Here is a 26911-nt window from a genome sequence, read left to right as displayed (position 1 = left end):
GACCTTCTGATTTTAATTATTTTTATAAAAATATATAATTATTAACTAAATATTATATTTTTGTAAAAAAAAATACGTTTCAGTGATAACTTTTTGAAAAATATGAAAATTGTATTTAAACTATTCTAAGTATATGTCTAGAATTTTGGCTGTTCAAATTAATCTTAAACCTAAGACCAACTCCTCAAGCGAGCGGTAGCCAATGAAATCGCTTTGAATGAATTTATTAACCAATCAGAAGGTCTTCTTTAAATGCCAACACTTCTTCTTATTCTGTTACATTTCATCTATAAAATTATTAATTAGTTTATTACATAATAAACCATAAAAGTTCTTATTTTAACAGAATTCTTGTAAGAACAAAAATATTTTACAGAATCAAGGCGATTTAAACTCTATAATAAAAAAATTAAAGAATAAAAAAACAGAGAGGTCAATTTTGAGTAGAGTCGCAATTAGACCATTCTCCCCTACGTATATATTTGTGTATTTTCCATGAGTGAGGAAATAGTCAGCACAGACAGGAAATTGAGTTTCTATTTTACCTCAATTCCTTATTATAGATCTTGTCAAATGCATGCAGGACATGCCAATGTGTTTAAAATGAATCTCAAAGTGACTTCAAAAATTAATGTCTTCCATTAGAAATTCTCTGTTCTTGCTAGCATTCAAATAAAAATTTTCCTTGAATATTATTTCAATAAAAATTCTAAATGAGGAATTTTTTGATTTTTTTTATTTAACTAATTTTAAAGGACATTCTGCACCAAATTTGGGACAGTTTATTTAAACCGCAAATATTTTCCACATATTGGAGGTTTTGGTTAAAATTTTAACCATTTAAAGCTTATCTACCTTAAAATTTGCAAAGGAATTTTCAGAGCAAATACAAAAGAGTGTTTTAGTCTCACTTGTTGGAGCTTTTTTTTTGTTCCATGAATGGGGAAGTCCTGCGGCTTGAGAGCCACAAAACATTGATAAACATGTGGCAAAACAGAGGATTTCGCAATTTTCCGGCGCGATAGCATCCGCACATATATGGGGAAAATCCTACAGGTTTTCCTTTTGGTCGTTTGTGAATTTCTCTGTGGAGGTTTTATGTGATGTTTTTGTTGACAAACTCCCGCACCAGATTGTGCTGAGGGCGGCAAAAGTCCATAAATCTCTTTTTTTCGGTGGTGGCTTCTTTTGCGGGGTGAAAACATCCCCTTGGGGATAGCACAGGGGCCCAACCCTATCACAATCTGCCTTGTATCCACACATTTTCTGGCAAACACACTGAACAAATATGATTTTCCTCATGCCATTTGCAAATGAATATATACCATTTAATCGGTATAATGTGGTGTGTATAGCATGGGATTTAGCATGGCTATAGAGGGATGGTTTGGTGGTATGAAGGAGCACAGAGAAAAAAAATTAGAAGAGCCCCCGAGATCCTCTCCTGCCGGCTTCCTCTGTGTACCACCAGTAAAGTAGATGGGTGAGGATTTGTCCCTAAATATATAATTGTATCACATGGAAGCTTTTTATTGTGCGGTTCTCACATGTGGGGCCTCATAAAATGGGGGTGGAAAATCCCGTGTATGGGGAGGTCAGAGAAAATCCCCAGGAGTAACTGGTAGAGACAAGGAAAATCCCTTCCGTTGCCCTTCTCACAGTTTTCATGCCCCTTTTGCTGCCACACGAAGAGAAACTTGATGAACACACGACATTTAATTCTCTTGTTCTTTCTGCGTTACACCGCACTATCCAGGAGTTTTTTCCACCCCCTTTTTTGCGGTTTAGCTGTTGGGAAATTTCTATAAACTTCACGCAGTGAGGCAACTTCATATTGTTGTACCGAACAAAGACTTGAATGAAGGGGTGGAACACAGAGGGTGGTTGAAGTCGTTAAATTTATTTTTAAATGGGATTTAAATGGAAAAAATATCCTCTTTGGTGGCTTTATGATTTAGTGTAGAGGTCAGGGGAGCTCCAGTGAAATCCTTTAATTTGTAGGATTTGAAAAGATTTGCTCAAGAATGCAATTAACACGCCTCCATTGTGTCTCACTTTAAAGGAGCTTATTCAAGCTTAAATATTTCAAAACATTCGTGTGAATGTTTCTTTGATGAATCAGTGTTAACGAAACATTGTTGAGAATACTTTGAAACATTTCTTCGATGTGTTTGTTGCTATGAAACAATGTCGCAAATGTTTTAAATAATTTCTTTAATGAGCCTGCTATTACGAAACATTGTTAAGAGTGATTTGAAACATTTCTTCGATGTGTTTGTTGCTATGAAACATTGTCGCAAATGTTTTAAATAATTTCTTTAATGAGCCTACTATTACGAAACATTGTCGTGAATGCTTTGAAATATTTCTTCGATGAATTTGTAGCTACTAAACACAGTTGCGAATATTTTGAAACATTTCTTCGATAAGTTTGTCGCTTCGAAGCATTGTCGCGAATATTTTGAAATATTTCTTTGATTAATTTTATGCTACGAAACATTGTCGTGAATGCTTTGAAACATTTCCTCGATGAGTTTGTCGATACAAAATGTTCAAAAAGCATTTCTTCGATGAATTTATGGATCTTTAATTCCTCGAATGATTTCCTCATCCATTGATGCTTGAATAAGCTTATTTTCAATTTTCTTAAGAGAAATTTTTCATATACAGAAAGCTTTTTCTTTAAAAGTTCAAAATTAAATATTTTCTTTGAAAGAAAATTCAATTTTTTCTTCAACAACTTTCCATGTCTTGTGATAAGAAAGGTGTCACTGTTCAGGTTGATATTTTTCCATGTCAATTGACCTTTATCATTCTCCCGGCTTTTTTTTTTGGGGGAAGAAGGATTAAAACACCGTCTTGACGCAATGAATGGTACGAGGAAGAAAAACTTCCATTTCTCAATTTCCTGACCACCATATACCATTTCCTCCACTCCCTCAAATGGGGGAGGCCTATTCGCCCATCTCACACCCCTCCCACCCAGGGCAGACAAAGAGAAAAATTCTCAACAGAGTGAATTTGATTGCGAAAAGAACTCACACATTGCGGATCTTCCCTCGTGAATAGAAATGTGAACATTTCTGATGAATTTTTGTGTTTCTCCAGCGCAAGTCTCGGGGAGTCAATATCCATTAGTGCGGCTCCTTATTTACTCAAACCCAACTACACCACACACACAGATGTTTGTTTGGCGGGAAATGCTTTCACTCAATGCCTCATCCCCATTTTATGGGGGTATCCACATGAGAGCCCACAATTGCCAGATCACTGCAAAGTGTTCTTCTTAAATATCTCCGCATTGCTCAACTCGTGCTAATTAAAAGTTTATATATATACAACACACATACATAACACTGTGTGCCAGCTTTTGGGTGCATTTATCTCATTTCTGCATTTTCCAAAGCAGGTGCATTGTTCTATTTTAAATTAATTTTTTTTGTATTCATTTCACATCGTCAAGATGATCGTCATTAAGATTTCATCATCATTGTTTCGGTGATTTTGTCTTCTGAATGCGTCACTAAAAATTCAACTCTCTCAAATCAAACGGTTTTGCGCGGGAAAATACCCAATAAAATATATTTTTTCTCGACATTAATATGCCACTGATATATTGATGATGGTGTTATGTATAAGTCAAAAATTTCCAGATAGCATAATATGTAGCAAAATGGCAAGAAGGTGTAAATAGGGAGATTCAACAAGTTCAAGGAGATTTAGATTACATGCAGTCAGAGTTGAATGATTAACAGAACAATAGATTATTGATTAGATGTTTTATTTTATTATTGATTTGTAATAAATCTTTTGAAGTAGGTTCGTTTCTAATAGTTTGAATCTTAAGATTATCGACAAAGACTTTTTGTCTTAAGAGATATTTTTTTGAGACATTAAGAAGCGCATGAAACATTCGTACTGATGTTTCGAGAGAGGTTATTTTTGAAACATTTTGCTTGAATATTTAATGCTTTAAAATACACATAAAGCACAAGAATGACGTCACTTCTTGAGCAAAACTTTATCAAATGCTAAATTATTTCCATTAAACGATTTTTGAGTATTTTTTTTAGTTCTATAACATTTAAGATTTTTCCTAAATGTTTCCTCCAAGAAAGATTTCGACTTATAGCTTATAAAATATTATTATTTTTTTAATTCAATTGAATCAAGAAAAGATATCGTCCAATATTAAAAATGAAGGAAAATCGCAAAAAAATCCTTCAAGAGAGGTAAAAAAAAGTTTAATTAAACTAAAAAATAATTTCTTTTTCATAATTTCCTCCTTATTTCCTTCAAAATTTTCCCTAATAGACCTTGACGGAAATTCTCAAATCATCTCTAAAATCAAAAATTTTCTTTATGAGTCAAATAGTCAAAAATTCAATAAACTCTTTGGTTATCAAAAGCCCAGAAGAGAGAATAATTTATATCTTGAAGATAATATCCCTCATTTTATCTTCTTTTGAACATCTTTTCAATGATATTTCTTTGTAAGTTCTGTGACAAACCCACCTCATAAATCAATGGGCTGCAGCAATGCCCTAACAAAGGTCTCTTGTGAAACGTCTTATTGGTGAAAGCCTCATTACTTGCGGATACGTGCAATGCGTGGAAAGAATTGCAAATTTTGGTGTGAATTTCATAAAAGCCAAAGGCACAAAAATATGGAAAATTTGGGGAGTTATTGTTGGCAGTCTCTCCGCAGCTTTGCTAGCGAGTGGTCACTTATCGAATTTTTTAATCATAAAAGTCTGTAATTTGTTTATTAAGAAAATTCTTGGATTTATTAGGTGGGTGAGCATAGAACAATTCTGTAGTAGTTTATTGAAGACGATTCTGTTAAGAGACTCTCAGTATTAATTTTCTCAGGAAAATCAATTTTAAACCGAAAATTATGAAATTTCGTGAAAAAGTTCAAAAACTTTTCTTTTAACCCTTTAACGTCCAACGTGAAACATAAAAACATTGAAACATGCGCTCTTTTATCGCGATTTTTATTCTATGAATTTTTTTAGAGGATATTTCTCACTCAGAACGTCTTCTTTGACCCCTTATGAATGAATTTGATGCATTTGTAACATGGAAAAACAATTACATTCATAAATAATTGAAAAAATAAAATGTTTCACGTTTGGGTCAGCGTATGACCCAAAAAACCTTAAAGGGTTAACAGAATTCTTTTGACTTTTGTTATTAAAATAAGAATCTTTTATGCTTCTTTATGCACTTAAAGTTATGAAAGAGAATTTTCTTAGTTCACTAAAAATTGTATGGGGAAACTTTTAGTATACACGGGAGACCGGGGTTAAAAAAGTCACTTAAGGGTTTAGAAAAAGCTCAAAATATCATATTTCCCAAATGGATAAAGCGAAATGTTTAGCTCATTTCTTTAGGAGATTTACTGCCCTATAACTCTCTCTCAGATTATTTTGTTCTAACTAGCTAGGAAATATGATATTTTAGGCTTTTTCTAAACCCTTAAGTGACTTTATGAGCTCCGCCCTCCCCTACCATTGTAAACAAGGGGGGTTTATCTGGACGAAATTATTGGGATCTTCGGAAATATTCGAATGATTCGCCATATATAAGTTAAATAATTAAAATGTGTCAGTCTTTAAATGTTAAATTAAAGCATAAAAAAAATTAAATGAAACCGAATAGTATAGTAAATTCAAGTCGAATAGTTCTAATTTCAAGCCAAAAACCGGTTAATTTAACCCCAAAAAAGACTAAATTCAGTCCCAAAACTGCACAGATTGAGGAACAAAACCTTAAAAAAAGATCATTAAAGTCTTAAAGAGGACTAAATTTAAACCGAAAAGTAGTAAATTGAACCCAAAAAAAAGACTAAATTCAAACCAAAAGTCCTAAATACGTTTTTTGGAATTTTTTTCCGTTTTGAATTGTTCTGGTTTTAGCAAAATATGTTCATGTGAAGTCAAATATTCAGATCTTTGGACATATTCGGATAATTTGCCTAAAAAACTAAAATATTCGCCAGATAAACACCCCTTTTTGTAAGACTTTCTAAAATATCTTTAGAATTCTTTAATTCTTTTGCAAGTTTTATTCTAATTAATTTCATCCATTTGGCCACACTTTTGATCTTTTATTTTTTCATAAATATGATTTTATCTTAAAATTAAATCTATAAAATCTCTTAACGTTTGTGCATCAACTCTGGTGTGGAATACTAAAAGAATAAATTTCTCTGGGAAATCCACGAAGCGATCAAAAGTCCATTTAGAGTGTCGCACAGCCATAAATTCAATTCTGATTTCTTCTCGCATTGCGCCTCCAAAAATTTAATACTACACCAAATTTCGTGGATTTCCCCGCGAGGAGTGCCCCGAAGAGTCGCAAATCCGTGGTTACTGCTGCTGAATTTCCTCAGTGTTGATGGTGTACAGTTGCATTTGCAATCTTTGCAATCTCCGCAATCTTGCGCTGAAATTGCGTGGTTGACCGCGAGATTTACGAGCCACCGTTGAAGCTGGTGCGAGTATGCAAGTTTGGCTCAATGCGCCATGCTTGGCCATGCTTCAGGTGCGTTTTGAGCCTGCCTCGCGAAGGGAGGAGGTGCGATGCTGGGAAAATCTAGGTCAATCGCGTGCTAAGTGTCGCTAAAATTTTCTCTCTTACCGAGAGAAGCATAAAAATAAGTATTTATATATAAATGTACATATCAGTTGGAAGTTGTGTGTGAGTAAAAAATTTTTTTTTGTCCCACCAAGTTGTTTATTAACGACTTTGATTCCAGTTTCCGCCTATTCAATTTTGCACACCAGTAGAGAACCCAAACCGCGATTTCGATCAAACAACACCCAGCCAAGAGCCCGCGAGACTGAAGCTCTTTCGCACATTTGGTGTCGCATCGCCACTAAACAAACATGTGCTGCTCCGGACTTCCACCGAGAGGGTGATCACAGAAAAGCAAATTTGGATTAAAAGTATCGGATTGCAAAGCCTCCGAGGGGAAGCTTTGTGGTGTGGCGAAGACAAAAAAAATTCAAAAAGCTCCCAGAAAAAGTTCCCTAAATCGATATTTTGTTGTGTGCAGTGATTTGAGAGTTTTCTTTTGCTTGATTTAAAAAAAAAATCGAGGAAGGAGAAAAGAAGGAAACACAGTGCAAGTGCGGTGCCTTTGGGAAGAATGGTAAATATGCCCCTCTTCAGTGGCCTCCGTTCCAGCAAGAAGAGCCCAAGTCCAAATCCCTCGAGTGGAAGTGGTTCGAGTTTGTTGCGTGCCGCCAACACATTCCGCGGGTACTTGAGGAATAGGGATCCAATTGAGAATGGCAAGAAACGGAAACCCGTAACAAGGAGCGACACTTTCACCATGAAGGCATCCTCCAAGGAATCCGACGACGAGTACGTCAATTATCACACCTACACGAAGAAAAAAGGTGAGCCATAACTGAATTTAATTTATTTTTTTTTTGTTCCCTTCTCGTTGTTCTTTCACGGCGCTTCTCAGAATCATTTGAGATGCTTCTTTTTTTTTTGCCTCGCAAGCTCCTTCGCACGTACTGCAAAAACCTTCTCTCTTCGCGGTGTGTGAAATCACCCAAAACTGTGGTGCACACAAAAAAAGAATGTTTGAAAAATTGGTTTTATACCGAAGAAGATGGAAAAAAATGACACTGAAATGGTCATGACCAAGTTTGGCATCCCCCCATGATCACTCACGAAGAGTGCCCTCCTACACGCGCCACGGTGTAATTTTAAATGTAAATTCCATGCGAGTTGCTTTGGCAGAAAAAAAATCTCCATGATTTCGGGCGATGCCGCCCACGAGTGAGGGGTTCTTGTTTATGGTCATCCACGGAAACCATCTTCGTGTATTTTGTGTGCAACGCGCAAAGCTATTGCCTTTTATTTTATTTAGAAAGAGAGAGAGAGAAGAAAAAGAAAACTCCCTCTGCAAGATTTCTTGAAATCTCACTGCGAAATTCCTTTTAGGAGAATTTAGAAAGTAATGTGCACTGCGAGAAAAAATTTAAAGTGCAACTGCTCAATTTTATGGGGTTTTAGACTTAGCTAAGAAACTGCATAAAGGCTGCACGGCAACGCCACTATTACCTTGGTGGGAATTACTAGAACTACCACTTGGCAATTTTAAACTAGAACTTAAAACAAAATAAAACTATTTTTCTTAAATAGTTAAAGGAAAATGCAAGAAAACATTGGAGCATAAAAGAATTTTCACAATAAAGTTAATTTGATTGAAAGAAATTTACATTTTCTCGTACAATAGCTTTATTTGCTTTTGTCGTTTGTTTCAAATTCGCGGAGGCGGTTAATGATTCAAAATATAGTGAAGAAAAAAGCGAAAGTTAGTTTTTTCTTTGAAACCAGAAGCAGTATTTCAGATCTTATCTCTTCGCAATTTATTTTTGAAGGTTTATGTTTATTTTTAGTTCTCAATTTATTCTTGTTTTGAAGTTTTGTTCTTTGAAGTCGGCCTTTAACTTCTAGAATTCATCACCATTTATGGGAAATGAGGGCGCTGTTTGTCTGATTTTATAGTAAAATCTTACTTACAATTACTTCTCAGATTTGTGACAGAAGCGCCTTTTTTATTTCTTTTTAAAGTTAAATAATTTAAAATTTAAACGTTAGTTTTTAAATTAAATCTTAATTAACAACTTTTTGACATGACTTATCATTATTTTAGGATCCAGCAATGTTGAGACAGACGTCTTTGGGGCTCTCTATGAGAAGCAGCTGTCAAAGTCCCCCGAAAATGTTCCATACAATGGGAATTCCCGCATGAAGAAATCTTCGAAATTCCCCATCCTCGACAAGTGGCGGCAGCAGGAACAGAAAGATGATGAGCACAAAAAGATCATGTTTATGAAGCATCGCCTAAGTTTCGATGAACCCGATTCGAATGTTGAGAATACACCGCAGAAGCCCTTCAATGAGAACCCAATTAATTATGCTACGTTCAGTAAGAGACGCTTCCGTCCGGATTTTGTGCCCAATGACAATCGTTCGCTCGTGTGGTTCGTGAATATGGAGAATCAGGAGGAGAAGACACCCGAGGAGTGTGTACGAAAGAAAGTTTCACGCAATGAGACATTCCGCGTGGGTAAAATTCATGAGAGGCCAAGATTGGAGATGCCCCCCGATGAGGAGGACTCCATCTCCAGTGAGGCATCCGCGAAGATCACACAGAAGTACCTCTCGGAGCCAATTCGGGTGGAGATCAAGAATCCCGATCGTGGCACGAAGATTGTCCCTGTGGGTGTGGCCACACCGTACACAGCCGACACCATTCCGAAGCCACGCGGCGTGATTGTTCGGCCACGAATCGATCCCATTCGCATTGAAATCGGCTCACAGGATCCCCAACCATGGCGATCGAGCTTCTCCCACGTGCGATCTCGTCCAACTGGTAGACTAAGCAGCTTCTCGCGTGCATCGTTGGACCCACCACCACGATCTACCTACCAATTTGGGGATCATGTGAACCCCAAAGAGAAACCCCCGCGCTTCCGACCCTCGGGCCTTGAGGACGTCATGAAGGCCGTACGACAACCAAGTGCCTTCCGTGCTGCGCCCCTGGAGCCAAAACCCGTAGTTATGCGCTTCCCCACAACAATGGCGCCCAAGGTAAAGCGCCCAGTATGGAGATGAAATTAGGCCGGGAATAAATTGTAATATTGCTTTCTTTTGATTAAATAACTTTTGCCATAACACTGCTGTTTTTTCTCTCATGAATGCTTCTACGCTGGTGACTCTATGGGCACGACGCTTTGCACTACTTGGCACTACATATACCTACCTTTCTACTGCATATCTTTGGTCTAGGTTGGCACTGAAACTCGTCTAATTCGTCTAACTTCCGGTAAAGCGGAGAAGTTGAAAATTGTTGTTTTTAAATTAAGGATTAAGTCTAAACCGTTTAAACGGCATAGACGGTTTAAAACAGTTTACTTTAAATGAGTTTAAAGGGAACGAGTTGTAGTTTTGTTTGAAAATAATAAAAATTACATATTTTTGCATAAAGGTTTGACAGTTTTTCTTTGAATAAGGGTTAACGTTGAAGGATCGAGATTTCTAAACTCAAAACTTGGACCTTAATTTTCTCTTAAAAGAAAATATTTTCCCAAGTTTTCTTTCTATACACAGTTGTAGAAATTATATCGGAATGTTTAATAAATTTTAATTCTGTGGCGATCGAAAACAGTCGAATTGGCCACTTTGTCCAGTAAAATCCTTCAAGGGTTAAAGAATAAGAAAAATTAAGGAGAAGAAACTTTCAATTTAAAGTCTTTTCTAATAGGAATATGTAAAATTCCTTATTTAGAACTTTTCAAATTTCATACAGTAAAGCTTTAATTTAGCGACTAATCTTAATGAAAAAGACTAGAAAAGAAACTTTAAGAATTTAAGTTAAATCAATTTCAGTTAAGTCAATTAAATTGAATATTATTGTTTTCCCTTTTTCTATCGATTATTTGATCTTTTGTTCATTAGAAATTTATTTAAATTTCTTTCTTTTGCAGCTCTATGGGTTAAAAAGGGTTAAAAATGACAAAATGCCCAAATAGATTTTAAAAAGAAGAATGGTTAAATAAAGTATTAAAATCACCTAAATAAGTTATTCTAACGTCTTTAGACTACTTCTCTAAATAACTTTCAATAAATTTTTATAAGATTTTGACAGTTTATATTTTTGAATTGATTATTACTGTGCTGAAGATGGAAAAACAAATTTTTTTTCTTTTCTAAAAATCGGTTAAAAAATTCTTTAAATGCTTTCGGGAAAGTTTTTTTTTTCTTTTTTCCACAACTCTGCTGAAGATTTAAATTGCAAGAAAATAAAATATTTTTCACACAATCCACCTTTCTATTTAAAATATTTTGACTCTTATAAAAAGAATTCAATTTTTTTTATTAAGAAAAAATCTTTTATCTCAAAGAATCCCTCACAAAAGAACGAATAAACAATTCCACATTCAACTTTTATCTTAATGAATTTCCTTTCGCGCGCGCAAATGCAAGGGTAAACGTTTTTTTTCCCTTCAGTGTGATTTCCATTCACAAAATTGCTGAAAGTACTTTCTTTATTTTGCGAATCTTGTCAATTCACAGAAAGAAAGAAAAACTTCACTTCTGTGCATAAAAATTTGCACTTTTGAACGGAAATTGATTCCATATGCAAGATTTTTGAGAGTGAAAGAACAATTCCCATCCTACACGCCACATTGGCGCAATTCTCTCGCAATGTGTGAAAGTAGCGTGGGGTGTTTGATGGGTTTTTTTGGGGGGAGGGCGCGGGCGCTAAAGAATTCTCATGAAAATTTTATGGAAAGGACTTTTATGTGCCACTGACATTTCTCTTTGGTTTCCGCTTCAGTGCCCTCCGGGGGAAGGGGAGGGGTGGGGAATTGGACGCAAAAGAACGATGAAAAGGCACCAATCTGGCGATGCACTGCTGATGAATCTCATGTGCAAATGGGGTGCCTTTTTCATCATCATCATCCTCGCTTCAGGGAGGTTTAGCCATAAACCTCGCATGTCATGCAACTCAAAAGGAGCTTTCACGAACTTTCACAAGCTCTTTGGTGTCTCTCTCTCGTTTTTTGCTTTCTTCAAACAGGGAAGATGCGAAAGAACTTGGCCAAGTGCCCAAGAATTTTTTTTCCTCATCAACTGGGCAATGCGTACACTTTGCAGGATTTGCGTCCTGGCAGAAAGGACGCTTTGCTCGTTGTCTTGGAAAATGATTGCTATTTGCTTTAATTGCGAACAGAGGAACTGCAGAGTCATCATTTCTGCGTCGTTTTTCACCCACCCTGTGCCCAGTATTTGAATAAGAGTTTGGGGCAGTGAGGGGGTGAGAAAAGCTCTCAGCGGAATCCTCCGCATTGTAGTTTCTGGTAAATATTGATGAATGATTGTGTTCAGGGGGGCTTTCACATGATACTTTCCCGAGAACAAGGGGAGAAGCTTTTTGGAGAAAACTGCTGAGAAAGTCCAAAAGGCCGGAATGGGGAGGGGGTGAATACAAAAGGAATTCATGTGGAAATACCACGGAAATGTGAGATGCATAATTTTGAGCCTTTTGAGCTACAACACAGGATATTTTGAAAGTAATTTAATAAGAATCTAGAAAAAAAAAGATTAATAGTTAACGAATTTTCTTGAAGGGGTAGTTTGGGGGAATTTAATTTGAATAATTGAATGGAGTTTTAACGAATCGATCCGAATTTGCCCGAAGAGCTTTAAGCTTGACAAGAGATTAATTCTCCTGTCATTCCTCCTGTCAAAATTGACACTAAATGCCGTTTTTTTCTCATTTCAGGGTGTCATCATTAAAGAAGTGATTGATGGAACGTCGTGTGATGTGTGCAAGGATCTCTGTCCGGGCTTTGAGCCCCATTCGTGGCGGTAAGTCCCTGAACCACTTAAATCCAAAAAAAACCGAAAAAAAATCAATGACAGTTTGGTGAAGGAAAAGGTCACCGCAGCCCTTCTTTCGGGGGCCCATTTGGAGAAGGTCAGGGGTTAATTGAACGCAATGGGATGCGAAAATGCCGCGCGAAACGACTTGGGTTGCTATTTTTGGCAACATTAAATACTTTCACCTTTCACCTGTCGCCGCAGGGTGGGTGGGAAGGGCATTAGAGAGGAGCACACACTCTGGGAAATAATATGTCCCTTGCGTGCACCGTGTGAGCTTCCATTTTGGCACAATATTGTGCGTTTGCTAATACATAAGATTTCAATCATTGAACCTCGCACAACTTTGGGCAGGTTGTGTTGCCAATGGGCTTAAGAAGTTGCCAGCCACAATAATATATCGTTTACTCCTTTCAGTTGAGCTTGCTCAATTTTTATTGCTAAACACTGCATGGCATTTTCCCCCCATCACCAACTACCTCCTTTTCTGGCAACAAATTCCGCTCTCTCGTGTTCTACTTCCACGTGCGCGGATGTTGGAGCATTACACATAGTCTTTTGGGGGGCTTTCAAATTCATAGCATAGCGCAGTATAGCTGCTCAATACTAGACGGCACCACTGTATGGTGTTTCTTTTATGTTTTCACATAGCGCCTTGTTTTCCCGCGTGAATATTTGCACGCAAAGGGGGGCTCACCGTGGCGATAAATCACCTTTCGGGGGCTGAGAAATGCGACTAACACACCTCAAAATCCACTTGGGGGTATTTTGCGGAGACACAAATCCCACCCTGAGCTCATTAATTAGCTCCAAACGCTTATTTGTTGTATTTCAGGCAAATTGCAGGGGTATTCATTTAATTAGAATTTGTACATTTTGTTAATTAAAGTAATTGAGAATTAGTATTTCTTATCAGAGCCAATTTTAACGCTTTTTTTTGGAGGAAAATGAATGCTTTTGTGTTTTTTTATTGAAAATTTTCTATTTAATTTATTGAATTGAAAGAAAATTGTTTTTTTTATAGAATTTAGAATTGAAACAATTTTTATTCTTTTTCCTTTTCTTTTTTTCTATAATTTGAAAAAATGGAATTGTTTAAGATAAAATATAAAATTTCAGTGAAAAATGACTGAATTTTTATGGCCTAATAAATAAATAAATAATACAGAAGGCGGGGCTAATTAAGTCATATAAAAATTCAAATCTACAAGATAACCGGAAGGTAACAAATTATTTTCAATAAATCATTCCGTAGTAGGAGAATTTTATATCATACAACTTTGTTACGTTTTCGAATAATAACTTACGATGAATTGCCATCTAAAAATTTTGGACTGACCCTTTTGCCCCATCCTTGATGATTTTTGATGATTTTGATGATTTTATAAAGAAATTGTTTTCTTTTTAAATTCATTACATTGTTGTATATTTTTCATTATTTTTCCCCGTGAAAGAGGTCAAAGAAGAATTCTTTAGCACCCACATTATGATTTTGATTATATTCTTAAGAATGATTAACCTCCTATTCCCTCGATGATTGACCCCCTTTAAAAATAAATCAACTGAATTATCGCACAGGAGCATTTTCTGCGAAAAAACAAACATTCTCCCACAATTATGCCTGAAATGGCTCTTAAAAGACATTCATGAAAATGTTCATGAAGAGGAATTAATGATCCTTTTTGGCAAAATATTTACAATAAATTCTATTCTTTTACACTCAAACACGTATCCTCATCTGTGGGGTATTCCGATGAGGGAATTTACACTCTATAAAATAAATTATAAATCAAAAATTTACAATGAGGTCATTTTTCAAACGATGAGAGCAGAAAATTGGGTTGAATGAGGAAGAGCACATGGCCGCACCAAGAAGATCATTTATTGGAACATATCAAAATTTGATTTTCCTTTTTTCTTCGTGCAAAGAACACGTCCAAAAAGCTCAACATTACCACGGGTGTGTGCGGCGTAAACGCTTTTAGACGTTTTGTGGGTGAAGAAATGGCAAAAGCATATTGGAAATATATTTACATAAACGTCAATTAAAAGCGATGAAATGGTTCTATTTTATTGTGATCGCAAATTATTTTCTCATGGTACCTATTTTTGGATTCTTGCAACATTTTAATCTCCATGCATTGAGAAAATTTTCTGCAATCTCTCGTAGTAAATGATTTAAGAGTCATTGTGGCGATGAGAGATGATTTCATTTAATTTATTGTAAATTAATTGACTTTCTTTCAATTTGCGACGGAATCAAAGAAGAAACTTCTTCTTGAAGATAAAGAAATGTTGCAAGTTGGTGGTTACATTTGGATTATTAGCTTTAGAGGAGATCTCTGAGTGAAAAATCCTATTAAATTCTTATCGCAAAAACACGATGTGAGAGGCACAAAGTCTTGTGGAGCAATTAAAAGTGGCCACACTTGCACTTTCTCTGTCAACTAAAAGAGTGGTCAGATTTAAATGAGCAGGATTTATAGTGATGAAGTGGACAGCTTGTTGAATCCAAAGAGGAGAAATTTATTAACATAGAAAATTGATAAAGGTTCATTAAGAGCTTAAAATGTTGCTTACACTAAACTTGCTTTAAATCTTTTAATTTAATTGAAATTTCTAAAGAATATTTATTATTTTTGTTGACTTAAAATTTTGAGTTCAAAGGATGATTGGTTCCCTAAAATGAGCAAACAGTTAACCCTTTCGCGCCCGAGTAAAACATAGAAATATTGAAACATTCGATTTTTTATCTGAATATTTATTATATTTCTTAATCAAATTCGAACTTTGCTGTCTTCTACGTGAATTTAAAACAATTCTAACATGAACTCATTTGGATCAGTGTATAATGCAATGGACGCGAAAGGGTTAAAGGAGCTTATTCATGCTTATATGGCACATAACGTCTTTCGGCAAAACAATGAAATCTTAAAACAATCCTATAAAATATCTGAAAAAAAACTATAAAAAATCTTTGGAAACAAAGTTTTATCTAAAAAAATACAGAAATGACGTCACTACATTGTATTTTTATCCTTTTAAACCCATGAAGCATTCTCACGGATGTTTCATCAATGTTTTGCCAAGTTGTTTTAATGTTTGAAAGAGATAAAAATGGCAATAGTGACGTTAAGGTTTGAATTTTTGAGAAAATCTTTGTATAATTTTCCCCAGATAATTCTTAGGGAAAATGGTTCTAGTTAGCAATTTCTTAACATTTTTCTATCTTCGAAGAGATTACGAATAATTTTTATTACTCCACATGATTTCATAACCCGTATTTAATTGAATAAACTCCTTTTGAAATTTTTTTTAAGAGAATTATAAAATTAATAAAATAAATGAGAATTCCTTTGTATAATTTCTTCTCTTTAAATAATCTTTCCTTTATAATGTTTGTTGTATTCTTTCCCTCCAACCAACCGCCCCAAATTGATATTTATTCCCCCACACACTGGCTATGGAGGAACTTCCTATTGAAAGCAACTATTAAACAATTAGCTTTTTGATATATTACTCTTTCATTGGGAACTCTTGTGCGGTGTCACATCATCTTTTTGGCAGTGAATTTCTCTAACTGAGAACATCATCTAATGCGATGTGGCAACATTATTTTCGTTTATGTTACCCCCCTCGCTGGGAACCCAATTTCGGCACCCAGAGCAAAAATGTGTGTAGCTCAGTTTCCATTTTGGCGCCAAGTTGGGAAGAAGCACGTGCGGGAAGTTTTATTTATGTGGCTTTCAGTGCATTTTCCACAAAATCTCATTTCCGGCAAGCTTCAAAGGGACAAGGAGGATTCTCCTGCAAAAAAAAAGAGAGATTTCTTCGGGACTTTTGTGCCAAGTTTATGTGATTTTTTTCAAGAGAAAGAGTTTCTTCCGGTTGGTGGAAAGAAAGTTCAATTGAATTCTATCAATCTCCGCCAAATTTTCACACGTGCTCCCTATCCGTCAACTTTTCCACCCAGGTAGGGGGCGTCGTTCAAGAAAGTATATGTTCCTCTCTTGTAAGACTTCTCTGGCATAGCGTCAACGTCCTTTTGATCTATTTCCGCTCATTTTATTTGCGTCAACCACACGCACATAAATCGTTTGCGGAGGGGGGAAATCTTTTTCTCAATATATTAATTTCCCGCGTGCGATTTCTCTGCATGAAATTCCTTGTTTCACCAGCAAGCACAACTTTCCGCAATAGTCGTGTGCGAGGAAATTATTTGTCGTGTCTCCCCCGTCTAAATCAATCACGCAAAACAAAGACTTTGATGCTGTGAGAAAGTAAACAGACGCCCTCACAAAAATCTATTGAATCGGCCTGGGTGCTAATGGAAATATTTTTAGGTTTTTTTCACAACACATTTTCTGCATTTTATTTAATGGAATTTCTTGGAAAGGATCATGAGAAAATTTCAAAATGATGTTTAATTAATTTTATGAAAATTGCCTTAGGAGTGGGTTTTGTAGTTATAGAGATTTTTAATGACGTAGTTTTGTGTCGTTAAGTGTGGTGGCGTCATTCATACCATCATCCTTGCCATATTTAGAATATTTAGAGACGTCAGCTGACCTTATTTACCGAAGCTCAAAATAACCTTAAGTATAAATCAAACAATTTATTAAGAAAGTTAATGAAATCATCAATTTAATTAATTAAATTTAATAAAAATATCAATATATTTTTTTTTTATTAAATTAATGTAAAACGACATTTATTTAAATTAAAAATATATTTTTAAATTTAAATTTCATCCACAAATTCCCATTAAATCTTGTCAGTTTAATACCAATAAACAATTCTCCGCATCCAACCGACAATTTTTCAATTTATTTGCTTTTTCATGACAAATACAAATAATTACAGTCATTAATTTGCAGTGTAATTCAAAAATTATTCCTTGGCCTCTTCTCTTGAATGTCGCGCGCGCATTGAATGTAATTTTCCCCGAATCTCTCCAATTTACGATAGATTAATCCCCCCAAAAATATTTCCACTTGAAATTTCCAAACAAGATTCCACGTTCTTGTTCTAAAAGAACTCCTCTCTCTCTCCGCGCCTTTCAGGCAATTTTCCTTAATGTTTTATCGGGCGGAAAATCGCTCCGCTACGGAAACATCCGAGTTGTATGGTTGCCAATTAATTTCTAGCCAAATTTCTCATGACAGTTTTATATTTAAGATGAAAATGATAAGCGAATAATTTAATTTTTGTACCGCGTGTAGACAGCAACTGTGTCGCATGAGACATCCATTATTTTCGGCAATTTTTCATCTCAAAACCATTATTTGTGTCAAAATGTTTGAATTTTTTGAAATATGTCGTGCTTGGGATGTGCCTCAAATGCCCAAGAAGACGGTTGAAAAGTTCGTTTGACATTGATCAAATTTTTATTAATCAATTGAAAATTATTGTGGAATAAAAGGAAAATTAGTGATTAACTGAAGAGAGCTTTCATCGGATTTTTTTAATTAAAAGCTTTTGACATTTTCGCAAAATATAACTTCAAAACAGTTAAGAAAAATTCAATTTTTGGTCAAAATTCTTAAAGTTTCGTGAAAAGAAAAAAACCTGGCGCCTCCATATGTTTGCAAGGAATGCTAAATGCAATGGAGGCGCCTGGTACACCAGTCTCTTATTGAAATATGCTTTAAAATATTTTCAATTTTTATTGGAAAATAAAAAAAAATCTAGAAAAAAATTTATTCTTTAAGAATTTTTTACTAATTAATAAAAATCCTTCAAAAAATTTTAATTTTCATCAAGAAAATCTTTGTTTCTTTCTGAATAATTTCTATTCTAACAATTTCAAACTTTTTAAAACAATTTTCTAAAATTCCTAAAAAAAAATTTCCTTTGCAAGCACTCAAACTTCTCACCCAACCGTCGTAATTCTTTACCTCAGAATTCACGGAATCCACCCAAAATCCTACTCTCCAAATCAATGCGGGGTTTCTTATTCATCTCATCTCATCTCTCTCGTGAAAATTTTCAAACAATCTTCGCGCTGAAAGATTTGTGGGCAATTGAGAGTGAAGCGTGTGGGGCAAAAAAAATTCATGAATGGGCACAAGTAGAAAAAAAATGAAAGAAAGAGAACGTCTTCGCACAAATTTTCATCTGTGCAATAAAGCAAAAAAAAAAGTGTGGTGGTTTATTAAATACAAACACTGAGAGTAATGAGGTGGTTGTTCAGGTGCCATTACACAGAGATTTTATGTGTGTTTATTTAATTTAGTATGAAATCATGTGTAGTACATTGAGACTCAAATTGCCCATAAACTATTTATAGAAAATTGATTCAAAACGCCTCACTGAGAGACTCTCTCAATCCAATTGATGCAATAAGTGATCAATTATGTGGCACACAATTGCGCTCTCGCTTGTCTTGGCAAAGGAATGAAGGAAGTGTTGTGAAGAAGTTTAGTAGAAGAAGCATTTTTATACTTAATTAGTGTGACAGTTGAGTGTTTTATTTCGCTGGTAGTTTCACTTTTTAAGACAAAATTCTTACAAAGAGACAAGTGGTGAGCAGAAAAAGTGAGCAAAATAACCCGAATTTTGCTTGGCAAAAGCGGCAAAAAGGCGTGTAGCAAAAGAAAATTTATTCATTTTCCCAGAAATGCGAGAAAAATGAGAAATATCTGCGCAGGAATTTAACTGTTGCTATTCTTTTTTTTTGATGAGCCATTGTGGATTTATTTGTTGGTATTTAAGCAAAATATTTTAGTGTAAAAATTATGATATTTCTTTATTTTCCTTGATATTTCCTTGATTTTCTTTAATCTTTTATTTTTTTTTAAACCAAATCGAAAAGTAGTGGTAAATCGATGACAACCGCAAACATAATTTTGAAAAAGGAATAAATAATTAAATAAAAAAAAAATAAAATTCTCGAAACAAGAATATTCGAATCGAAAATTCGCATTTAAAAATTCTTTAATTTCATATATTAAGATTTTAAATAACAAGGAAAAATAATAATAATAATAAAACAACTCCATATAAGCTGTATAGCTTAAGACTGGGTTATGGGGGGGAAGGTAAGGAGGGTTACAAAAAAAAAAAAAAAATAAAACAACTTTAATAAGTTTTGACAAAATATTTTTTACTTTAGGTTTAAGTGTAATTTATAAAAATATAAGAATTTTATTACCTATTAACTTCAGGTTAAATTTCTTAACTATAAGGCCTAAGTTTTTCAAACAAATTTTAAGTATTCTTGAACCATGCCTATGTTTTTAAACTACAGACCGAATTTTTTAAAGCTAGGTCTAAGGTTTTATTTTAGATTAAGTATTGTGGACTGACCTAATCTTAAAACCTTATAAAAGCCTGTTCTAACAAAAACTTAAATTTGATTTCAGAAAACGTTAAAAAACTAATGCTTAGCTTAAGAAAAAACTAAAACTTGATTTTAAAATTAGAGCCTAGCTTAAGATAAGAACTTAATAATGAATTTAAAACGATATAAAGGACTTTATTCACAATGTATGGAACTTTAAAAAAAAACCCAAGAAATCTACATTGAGGCATAAAAATTGGAAAATTTTCCCGGTTGGTTATCAAAAATTCTCAACTCTGTTGCTCAACGATCTCTTTTACAAATTTCTTCGTAGTTGTGCTTAACAACTCTGTTCGAATGACTGTGAAATATTTTTCTGGCGTATTCTCTCTCCTATTTTTTGAGTTTATCAAACTGTGCGGCTAAAAAATATATAAAGAGGAATTGAAATTGAAAGTTCATGCTTTTGAATACAGAGACATAAAAGGTTGGCGCTCACATGATGTGCTGTCTGTACACCAACAAACATTTTGTCAAATATGATGAACAATAAATATACATGGAATATATCAGTTATTATATACAACGCATTCACGTCTCAAATACTCTCAACTACATATATACGTCGAGGGGGGAATTGAAGAAATTTTATATATGAGATTTCACTTTGAGCGCCTCACGCTTCACAAGTTGGATTCAGTTTCGTCTGTACCGAGTCACAATAAACAAAACCACCGCGCAGGAACACAACAATCTTCGAGTGTTTACAACAAGTTCAACAGCTCGCGCTTTTTTTTCCTTCCTCCTTATTCATCCTCCTGACCATTCCTTCAAACAATCGCGAAACGTTTTTTTTTTAATCCGCGATATTGTCATATCAACACGATTTTCTTCAATTAATCCGTGTTTTCGCACATACCGAACATCTGTTTCAATATTTTCCCATCGCGTCCACTGTCCAACATTCCTTGCAGAATTTTTTCCTCGTTGCGAGATAAATCTGCGCGATTATTTGCATATTGTGCGGAATTTATTGCAATAACTGACTTCTTATTTTCGCTCCCCATTTCTGCTATTCCCGTGTGATGTGATTTATTCACTGTCTCACCTCAACCTTGGTGATCGTTTTTTTTTCTCCTGTTCTTTCGTACACCATCTCTCAACAAATAAATGAAATAAGACGCGCGCGGGAAACGGGCTGTATGACTTTTTTTTCTCCTCCATAACACCTCTCTTTTTTTCTCACCAACAATCTCATTGTGGATTCAAATGAGCACTTCAGCAGTGCCACCATTATTGTGAATTGCGTTGAAATTTTGAGCCGCACAGTTGCTCAATAAGTCAGGGATTTCTCAACGATTGAAGTGCTGCACTTCCAGATAACATTATCGCGCAGGGAGAGCTTGCAATGGGAGCAATTGAGGCAGCAGATCATGTGGCCACTGTGCCAACAACGCACGAGGTTCGCCCGGTGGTTGTGAGGAAAACCCCCAAATTTCCCTCACGGGAGCGCCACATGGCAATCCGCAGGAAGAAGCAAACTCCCTGCTGTCCACTGGATGAGTAAGTTACTGCAAATCTTGCATATCACGTGCTCAATTCTCAGAAATCCCGCGCGAATAATGATTGTCCCAACCGGGAATATTCAATGCCGCAAAATGTTATGTATATACGCGACCAAATTACTTAATTTTCTTGCGATGTCTATGCGGTTCTGAAATTGTCTTAAAAATAGCATCTGATGGATCATCATCAAGTGATCAGCTTGCAAGAGACAGTCATGCAATTTAGTCATTCAAATTAAGGAAGAAAAGAATTTTAATATTTTAGAAGCAATTCTTCACGTGAGAACAGAGTTGAGAGTTTTTGAGAAATTATAGATTTAAGATTAATATTAAATGATTTTTTATCACGTTCAATTGATCAAGAATCACCTGAAGGATTCGTTGTTGATTACTTGAATGAATCAAAGAAAATATAAAGAAAACAACGTAAATAATCAAATGTAAAAAATTCAGATTTTTAAAGGAGTTTATCTGATTTTGTATGAGAAACATTTCATTTAAGGAAATAGTCGAGATATATCTAAGCTTACAATAGGTATCAAAAAGAATAAAAAGTTGCCAAAGAGATTTCCCCTTTTCTACGAAGAATCACCTGATAAAAACCTGAGCATATTTACTTAAAAATTTAAAAAATGACGTCACCTTTGTTTTTTCTCTTTTAATCAGCATTCATGTTAGAATTTTGTTTGGGAGCTTTTACATGGTTTTTATGCTTAAAGCTAAATTTTGCCTTTAAATTACTCTTAAAAAGAAAAGGTTTTTTTTACTAATTTTCTTTCGATGAACCCTAAAAAAGGTATTGGCCACGATGTCCAGAAAAATCCTTAAAAAGATTTAAAGGGCAAAAACACAAGAATGACGTCATTGTTTGAATTTTTTAAGAAAACTCAGACAATATAGAAAAAATCTGTTCTACCTAATTAAGGCTAATTTTCTTTCAAAGTAAAGCTTATCTCAAAATAATTTGAAAGAAAAATCTTTTCATTTTCATCTCTAATCTGGAATATTTGCAACTCACATGGACCATTATCTGAGAGTGCAAAAATGTCGAATTTAATCTTCCAACTTGTTAATTCAATAAGTACTGTTTACCTCACGCACGCTGAAAAGGAAAAAAAATCAAAATTCTGTCTTGCTAATTCTCATGTTTTCACATCGCCTCATTGCCAATTCAACAAAAAGGCTTCTTGTCAATCCGATTTGGAGCAAATATTTGTCTTCACATTCTGCAACATTGACCTTTTTTTGGTTTCTTATACGCCGCGTACAATGAAAAATGAAAAGACGATGGAAAATACGGTATTAACATGAGAAACGACTCACGAAAATATGATTGAATTCATTCATGTGGTTTGCTTGAAGGAATTGAGAGGCAAAAATCATTGTATTTATTTGTTTATGAATCGTGGTTTAGAGCTCATTGAAAGTGCCTCAAATATTGACTCATACCAATTTGCTTAATCGTTTTAATAGACTTTTCTGTCTGCATTTGGCTACATTATGTATATCATGTTGTACATAGAACATTAATTTGTTCCCACAGGGATGTGCGAGAAAATGGTATAGAAAGTTAAGTTGGAAAGTTTCCTAATAAAAGAAAAATCTTTTCATTGAATTTTCTTTCCTTTATCCTTTAATTCAAAGCTCTAGTTGAGCTTTTAGAGCTTATTCTGCAATTTTTGTGCACACATTTATACAGATCATTGTAACATTCGTAATCATCTGAGTGACGAATTTTGCACCTAAAAAATACTTACAAATGGCGGGAATTTCAAACTAAAAAATTGGGATGTCTTTTTAAGTGTCTGTTTCGACGTGTGTCCGAAGATTTATTTTTGCTTTGCCTGTGACGTTGCCTTATTTTTAGCACTGAGAGATAAAATGCTAAAATACGAGAATTTTCATAATTTCTTACATGGATATTGTATTTAATGAGTGTCACTTTAATAACCCAGAGAGTCATTATGGGGCGACTATTTGAGAGCAGAAAGGTGGTTTGCCATTTCTCCTTGGTGCGCAAGTTGTCGTAAAGGCATTGGTGGTTCGCACGAGTTATCAATCACGCAGCAAAGTCGTCCGCATAGGAAACATTATTTAAGTGCTGGGTGAAAAGACACAGGAAAAAGGTTCAGGTTTCCCGCGAGGAGTGTTTTGTCGTCCCCTCAAATGGGGTGTGGTTATGAAGGCACATAAGCAACGAAAAGTGACATACTTTATGCAAATGAACATCACTATCGCTCTCTAATGGGCAACGAAATGATGCCTTTTTCCGTTGCTGCACCAGAGAAAGAACCTTTTTTTTTTCAAAACATTACAGCTTCCACAAGTTCTCTAATGAGGTTCTATCGTCGTGGTTCTGCCGTGATTCTTTGAGAGTTATTTATTGAAATAAGTGTGTGTCCAGTTTAACGAGATCGTAAAAAAAATTCTTGTACATTTTGTGCTTCAATGGAACATAAAATCTCTGCTAGTTTTTTTTTGTGAGTGGTACGGAGTCTGAAAGTGAGATTTACAGCATGTGATCGCAAACCATAAAATATTGTGCGTCTCTTGGTGGAAAAATACATATATTACTACTTTTCAGTGGTTACACTGTTGGAGTTTTTCGTTAGGGTTCATTTTATATCGTTGAAACTTTCGGAAATTTAAATTGCAAAAGCAAAGTGAGATGATGTTGCTGCAAAGGAGGCAACGTAAGTTAGACTCGGATAAAGAGATAAATTTAGGAAGCTAAAGATAATTTTTTTTAATAAATGGTTAGTAAATTAATTATCCAGGATTATCACGGAATATCACACGACATTGACAAAAGTCCATGACAGTCCTTGAGGTTCTTGCAGTTTTTAGTGATTTTTCTATATTAATTATTGTCCAATTTTAGTAAATTTTCTTTTACCTGAAGACCACACTCATTCTCTTAAAATCCATGTGGTATATTATCGAAATTCTCTATATTTTTTTTATATAATGTCACGTGACTTCTTATGACATGACACAGGACATTAAAAAATACTTTTTATATAATATTTTTCCAAATTTAATCATAAATTACTTTCTTAAAATACCTAATTAGTTGGTGTTCCACTTCGTGGCCAACACCAAGTATTGTAATCGTCGGAAAAACCGACCACCTCAGATCGGGCTCAAACTTGGTATGAGCACGTTTTAGACATCCCACATTACGAAAATAGTGGTGGAAAATTTTTGATCCGGCCGGCCGGTGCGCTAAACTTTGCCTTATAGCTCGAGAACAGTAACAGATAGAGACCTCCGGTTTGAAGTTTTCTATAGAAATGTGGGTGTAAAATTTCATTTTTTCGCATTTTCAAAATCCAAGATGGCCGCCGTCCGCCATTTTGAAATACCGTCAACCACTTCCCTTATAGCTAGAGATCTGAAAATTTAGTATGTTGTAGAGCTCAGTGAAACGTTTTCATCGACAACTCATACTTGAAAATCGGTCAAGCCGTTTAGCAAATATGGCGACCTAAAGCAAAAAGTGTTTTTTCGATATAACTCAAGAACGGCTTGACCGATTTTGATCATCTTGGTATCAAATGAAAGGTTTTAAGAAGCCCTACAACTGTCTAGAACATTCCAAGTTCCAAAAACATCCACAAGAGGCGCTAAAATCGAAAACAAAAATTGCCTAACTTTAAGGGGCAATATTTCCGAATCCCCATTAGGCAAATCTTTTAAATTTTGATATGTTGTAGCAGGACTAATAATCTTGCACCAGTCCAAAAATGAAGAAAATCTATGTCGCCGTTTAGAAGATATAGCCATTTGAAAAATTCTTGAATTTGAAAAGTTCTAAGAGCCATATCTCCGGCACTGCTTGACCGATTTTGCTCAACTTGGTATCAAATTAAAGATTTTGCAAAACTCTACAACTTTCTAGAACATCAGAAACCTCTAGAACTATTCCTTCAGGACGAAAAATGCGAAAAACTCTTTTGGTGAAACAAAAATCCGCCATTTTGTATTCTGGGGGTGACCTTGAAAATTATTGAAATCAAGAAATTTCTGTAGGTCTTATAGAACCAGAGATATGACCATTTTAATGCATCAAATTGCCGAATTTACAAAAAAAAGTCAACTTTGCTTACTAATACTGCTCACAAATAGTATTAAAACGCATAAAGAAACTTTGCACGTTGTGGGACACCAACTCTTATAACTGGACGCGTTATGATTGACTTTCACTTAAAAACATGTTTTGAAAAAATATTCCCGTTTTCCTTGATCACATCATAAAAGAAAAATATTCAAAATTTCCCTGAAATTTTCACAGCAAATGTCATAATTTCTCCTTAAAATTCATTGTATTCAAGAGGAGTATTTTTAAGTATTTATGTGGTGTAATTATGTTTTGATGCGTGCGGCGGGAGGAGTTTCTCAGAAGTTCTCTCCAAGTGCACTTAAAATTTGAGATTTATTTCTTTTGCTGTGTCACTTTGCGAATTATTCTTTTTCATTTATTTTTCATGACTTGAGATTGATTGGCACGCCTTTTGGGGGAGTGGGGTGAGTATTTTCCACAGGGAGAGAAATTAATCAAATCCCCATACGGATGTCTGATGCAAAATCGCGCGCAATTTTCCCGCGGCGTGAAAAGCCAAACATTTGTGTTTGATGTATGAGTGTGTGTGTGGAAAAGTTTTCTCATATCGTAGCTAAAGCACAGAGCGTCATCCGCCCGCTAAAACAGTTCGCGACTTAAGTTGATTGCGAGAAGACTTGCATTTGCCGTGCTGTGGAAATACTGCGCGTGTGCTCATCGGAAAAGAATTTTTTTGGCGGGGAAATTCATAAAGAGAAACTTTCAATTCACGAAGGGGGGCAAAACTGATAAGAAAACTCCTCTCGTGCGAAGCTGAAAATGTGCATTCGTGCTGTTGGGCCTTCTTAGTCAAGCAGGAAGTCTGGAAGTGGATGGTTTGGATTTTATTCTGGTGCGATAAGACGATGATATCATTCATAGTCTCCTCCCGAGAAATTTGATAAATCAGCCAAGAGAGAGACTGTTTGGGCAAGAAGTTTCACTGATAAAATTCTACATGAAGATAAGCTTTATTTGCATTTGAAGTGATAATTAAAGTGTGAAATTTTATTTGATTGTAGCACGATAAAAGGCCTTTCTGTGAGTTTTCATTTTCCCTTCTTAAAAAAATATTCTTTCAATACAATTTTCGTGTGTCAACCCAGAATGAGGTGAATTTTCTTAAAGACATTTCCGTATGTTTTGTATGAAGAAAAAATGTCCCCGCTCATGTAGCCCAGGGAGAAATCCGCGAAAGAGACCTTCGTATTTGCGATTCTAAGTCAACTGCCGTGTAAATAATTGCGCCAAGAGCTAATTTTTCAATTAACACCAAGAAGTCTTGCGGCGTGACATTGGAGGAGCTCCCTTATGCACCTCCGAGTTGGCGATCAATTACGCGATCTTCAAAGTGATCCACTTTGTGGGGCTCGACGAGACAATTAAGATTCAATTTTAACAGCGCTTTTCCCTCTCTTTAGCCATCAATTAACCTTGTCAGAGAAGTCAGCGAGACATGCATTTGCCGGTAGATTTTTTTTCGTGGGAAAACTGAGAGTTGATGCCAAGGGGGAGATATTTAAATGATGTGGTGTACCTACTTAA

General features: G+C 35.1%; 2 protein-coding genes across 10 annotated transcripts in view; both read left to right on the top strand.

Annotated features, from left to right (window-relative positions):
- LOC129791703 (four and a half LIM domains protein 2) overlaps positions 1 to 26911 on the top strand; it is a 77107-nt gene that overhangs the window by 11783 nt on the left and 38413 nt on the right. For 2 of the 7 annotated variants that reach the window (XM_055829999.1, XM_055829996.1), the window contains exon 1: positions 25979 to 26407. Coding sequence is in view for 3 of the 7 variants with exons in the window: in XM_055829994.1 (XP_055685969.1) it covers positions 21108 to 21262 (155 nt within the window). In the remaining 4 variants the exon portion in view is untranslated. Of the gene's footprint in view, positions 1 to 12319; positions 12406 to 16096; positions 16391 to 20377; positions 20473 to 20981; positions 21263 to 25978; positions 26408 to 26911 lie in introns of those variants that run through there. The other 5 variants (XM_055829994.1, XM_055829995.1, XM_055829993.1 and 2 more) reach the window with 5 other exon arrangements.
- Positions 4732 to 9702, top strand: LOC129791709 (uncharacterized). Of its 3 annotated transcripts, none has more exons than XM_055830010.1 (3): positions 4732 to 4793; positions 6764 to 7409; positions 8681 to 9702. In XM_055830010.1, the coding sequence occupies exons 2-3, from the start codon at positions 7157 to 7159 to the stop codon at positions 9643 to 9645; spliced, it is 1218 nt and encodes a 405-aa protein (XP_055685985.1). In that variant the 5' UTR covers positions 4732 to 4793; positions 6764 to 7156; the 3' UTR covers positions 9646 to 9702. The 3 variants fall into 3 exon arrangements, with proteins under 3 accessions (XP_055685985.1, XP_055685986.1, XP_055685984.1); XM_055830011.1 differs by lacking the exon at positions 4732 to 4793 and adding an exon at positions 6245 to 6705; XM_055830009.1 differs by lacking the exon at positions 4732 to 4793 and having other exon boundaries at positions 6245 to 7409.

Source organism: Lutzomyia longipalpis, chromosome 3 (genome assembly GCF_024334085.1).
Source record: "Lutzomyia longipalpis isolate SR_M1_2022 chromosome 3, ASM2433408v1".
NCBI lineage: Eukaryota > Metazoa > Arthropoda > Insecta > Diptera > Psychodidae > Lutzomyia > Lutzomyia longipalpis.
Note: the sequence above shows the minus strand (reverse complement) of the source record. Positions and strands in the feature narration are given on the sequence as shown.

Coding starts and splice junctions, on each gene's coding strand:
- LOC129791709 (XM_055830010.1), top strand. CDS start 7,157: ATGGTAAATATGCCCCTCTTCAGTGGCCTCCGTTCCAGCAAGAAGAGC. Junction 7,410..8,680: donor CACCTACACGAAGAAAAAAG/GTGAGCCATAAC, acceptor TCATTATTTTAG/GATCCAGCAATGTTGAGACA.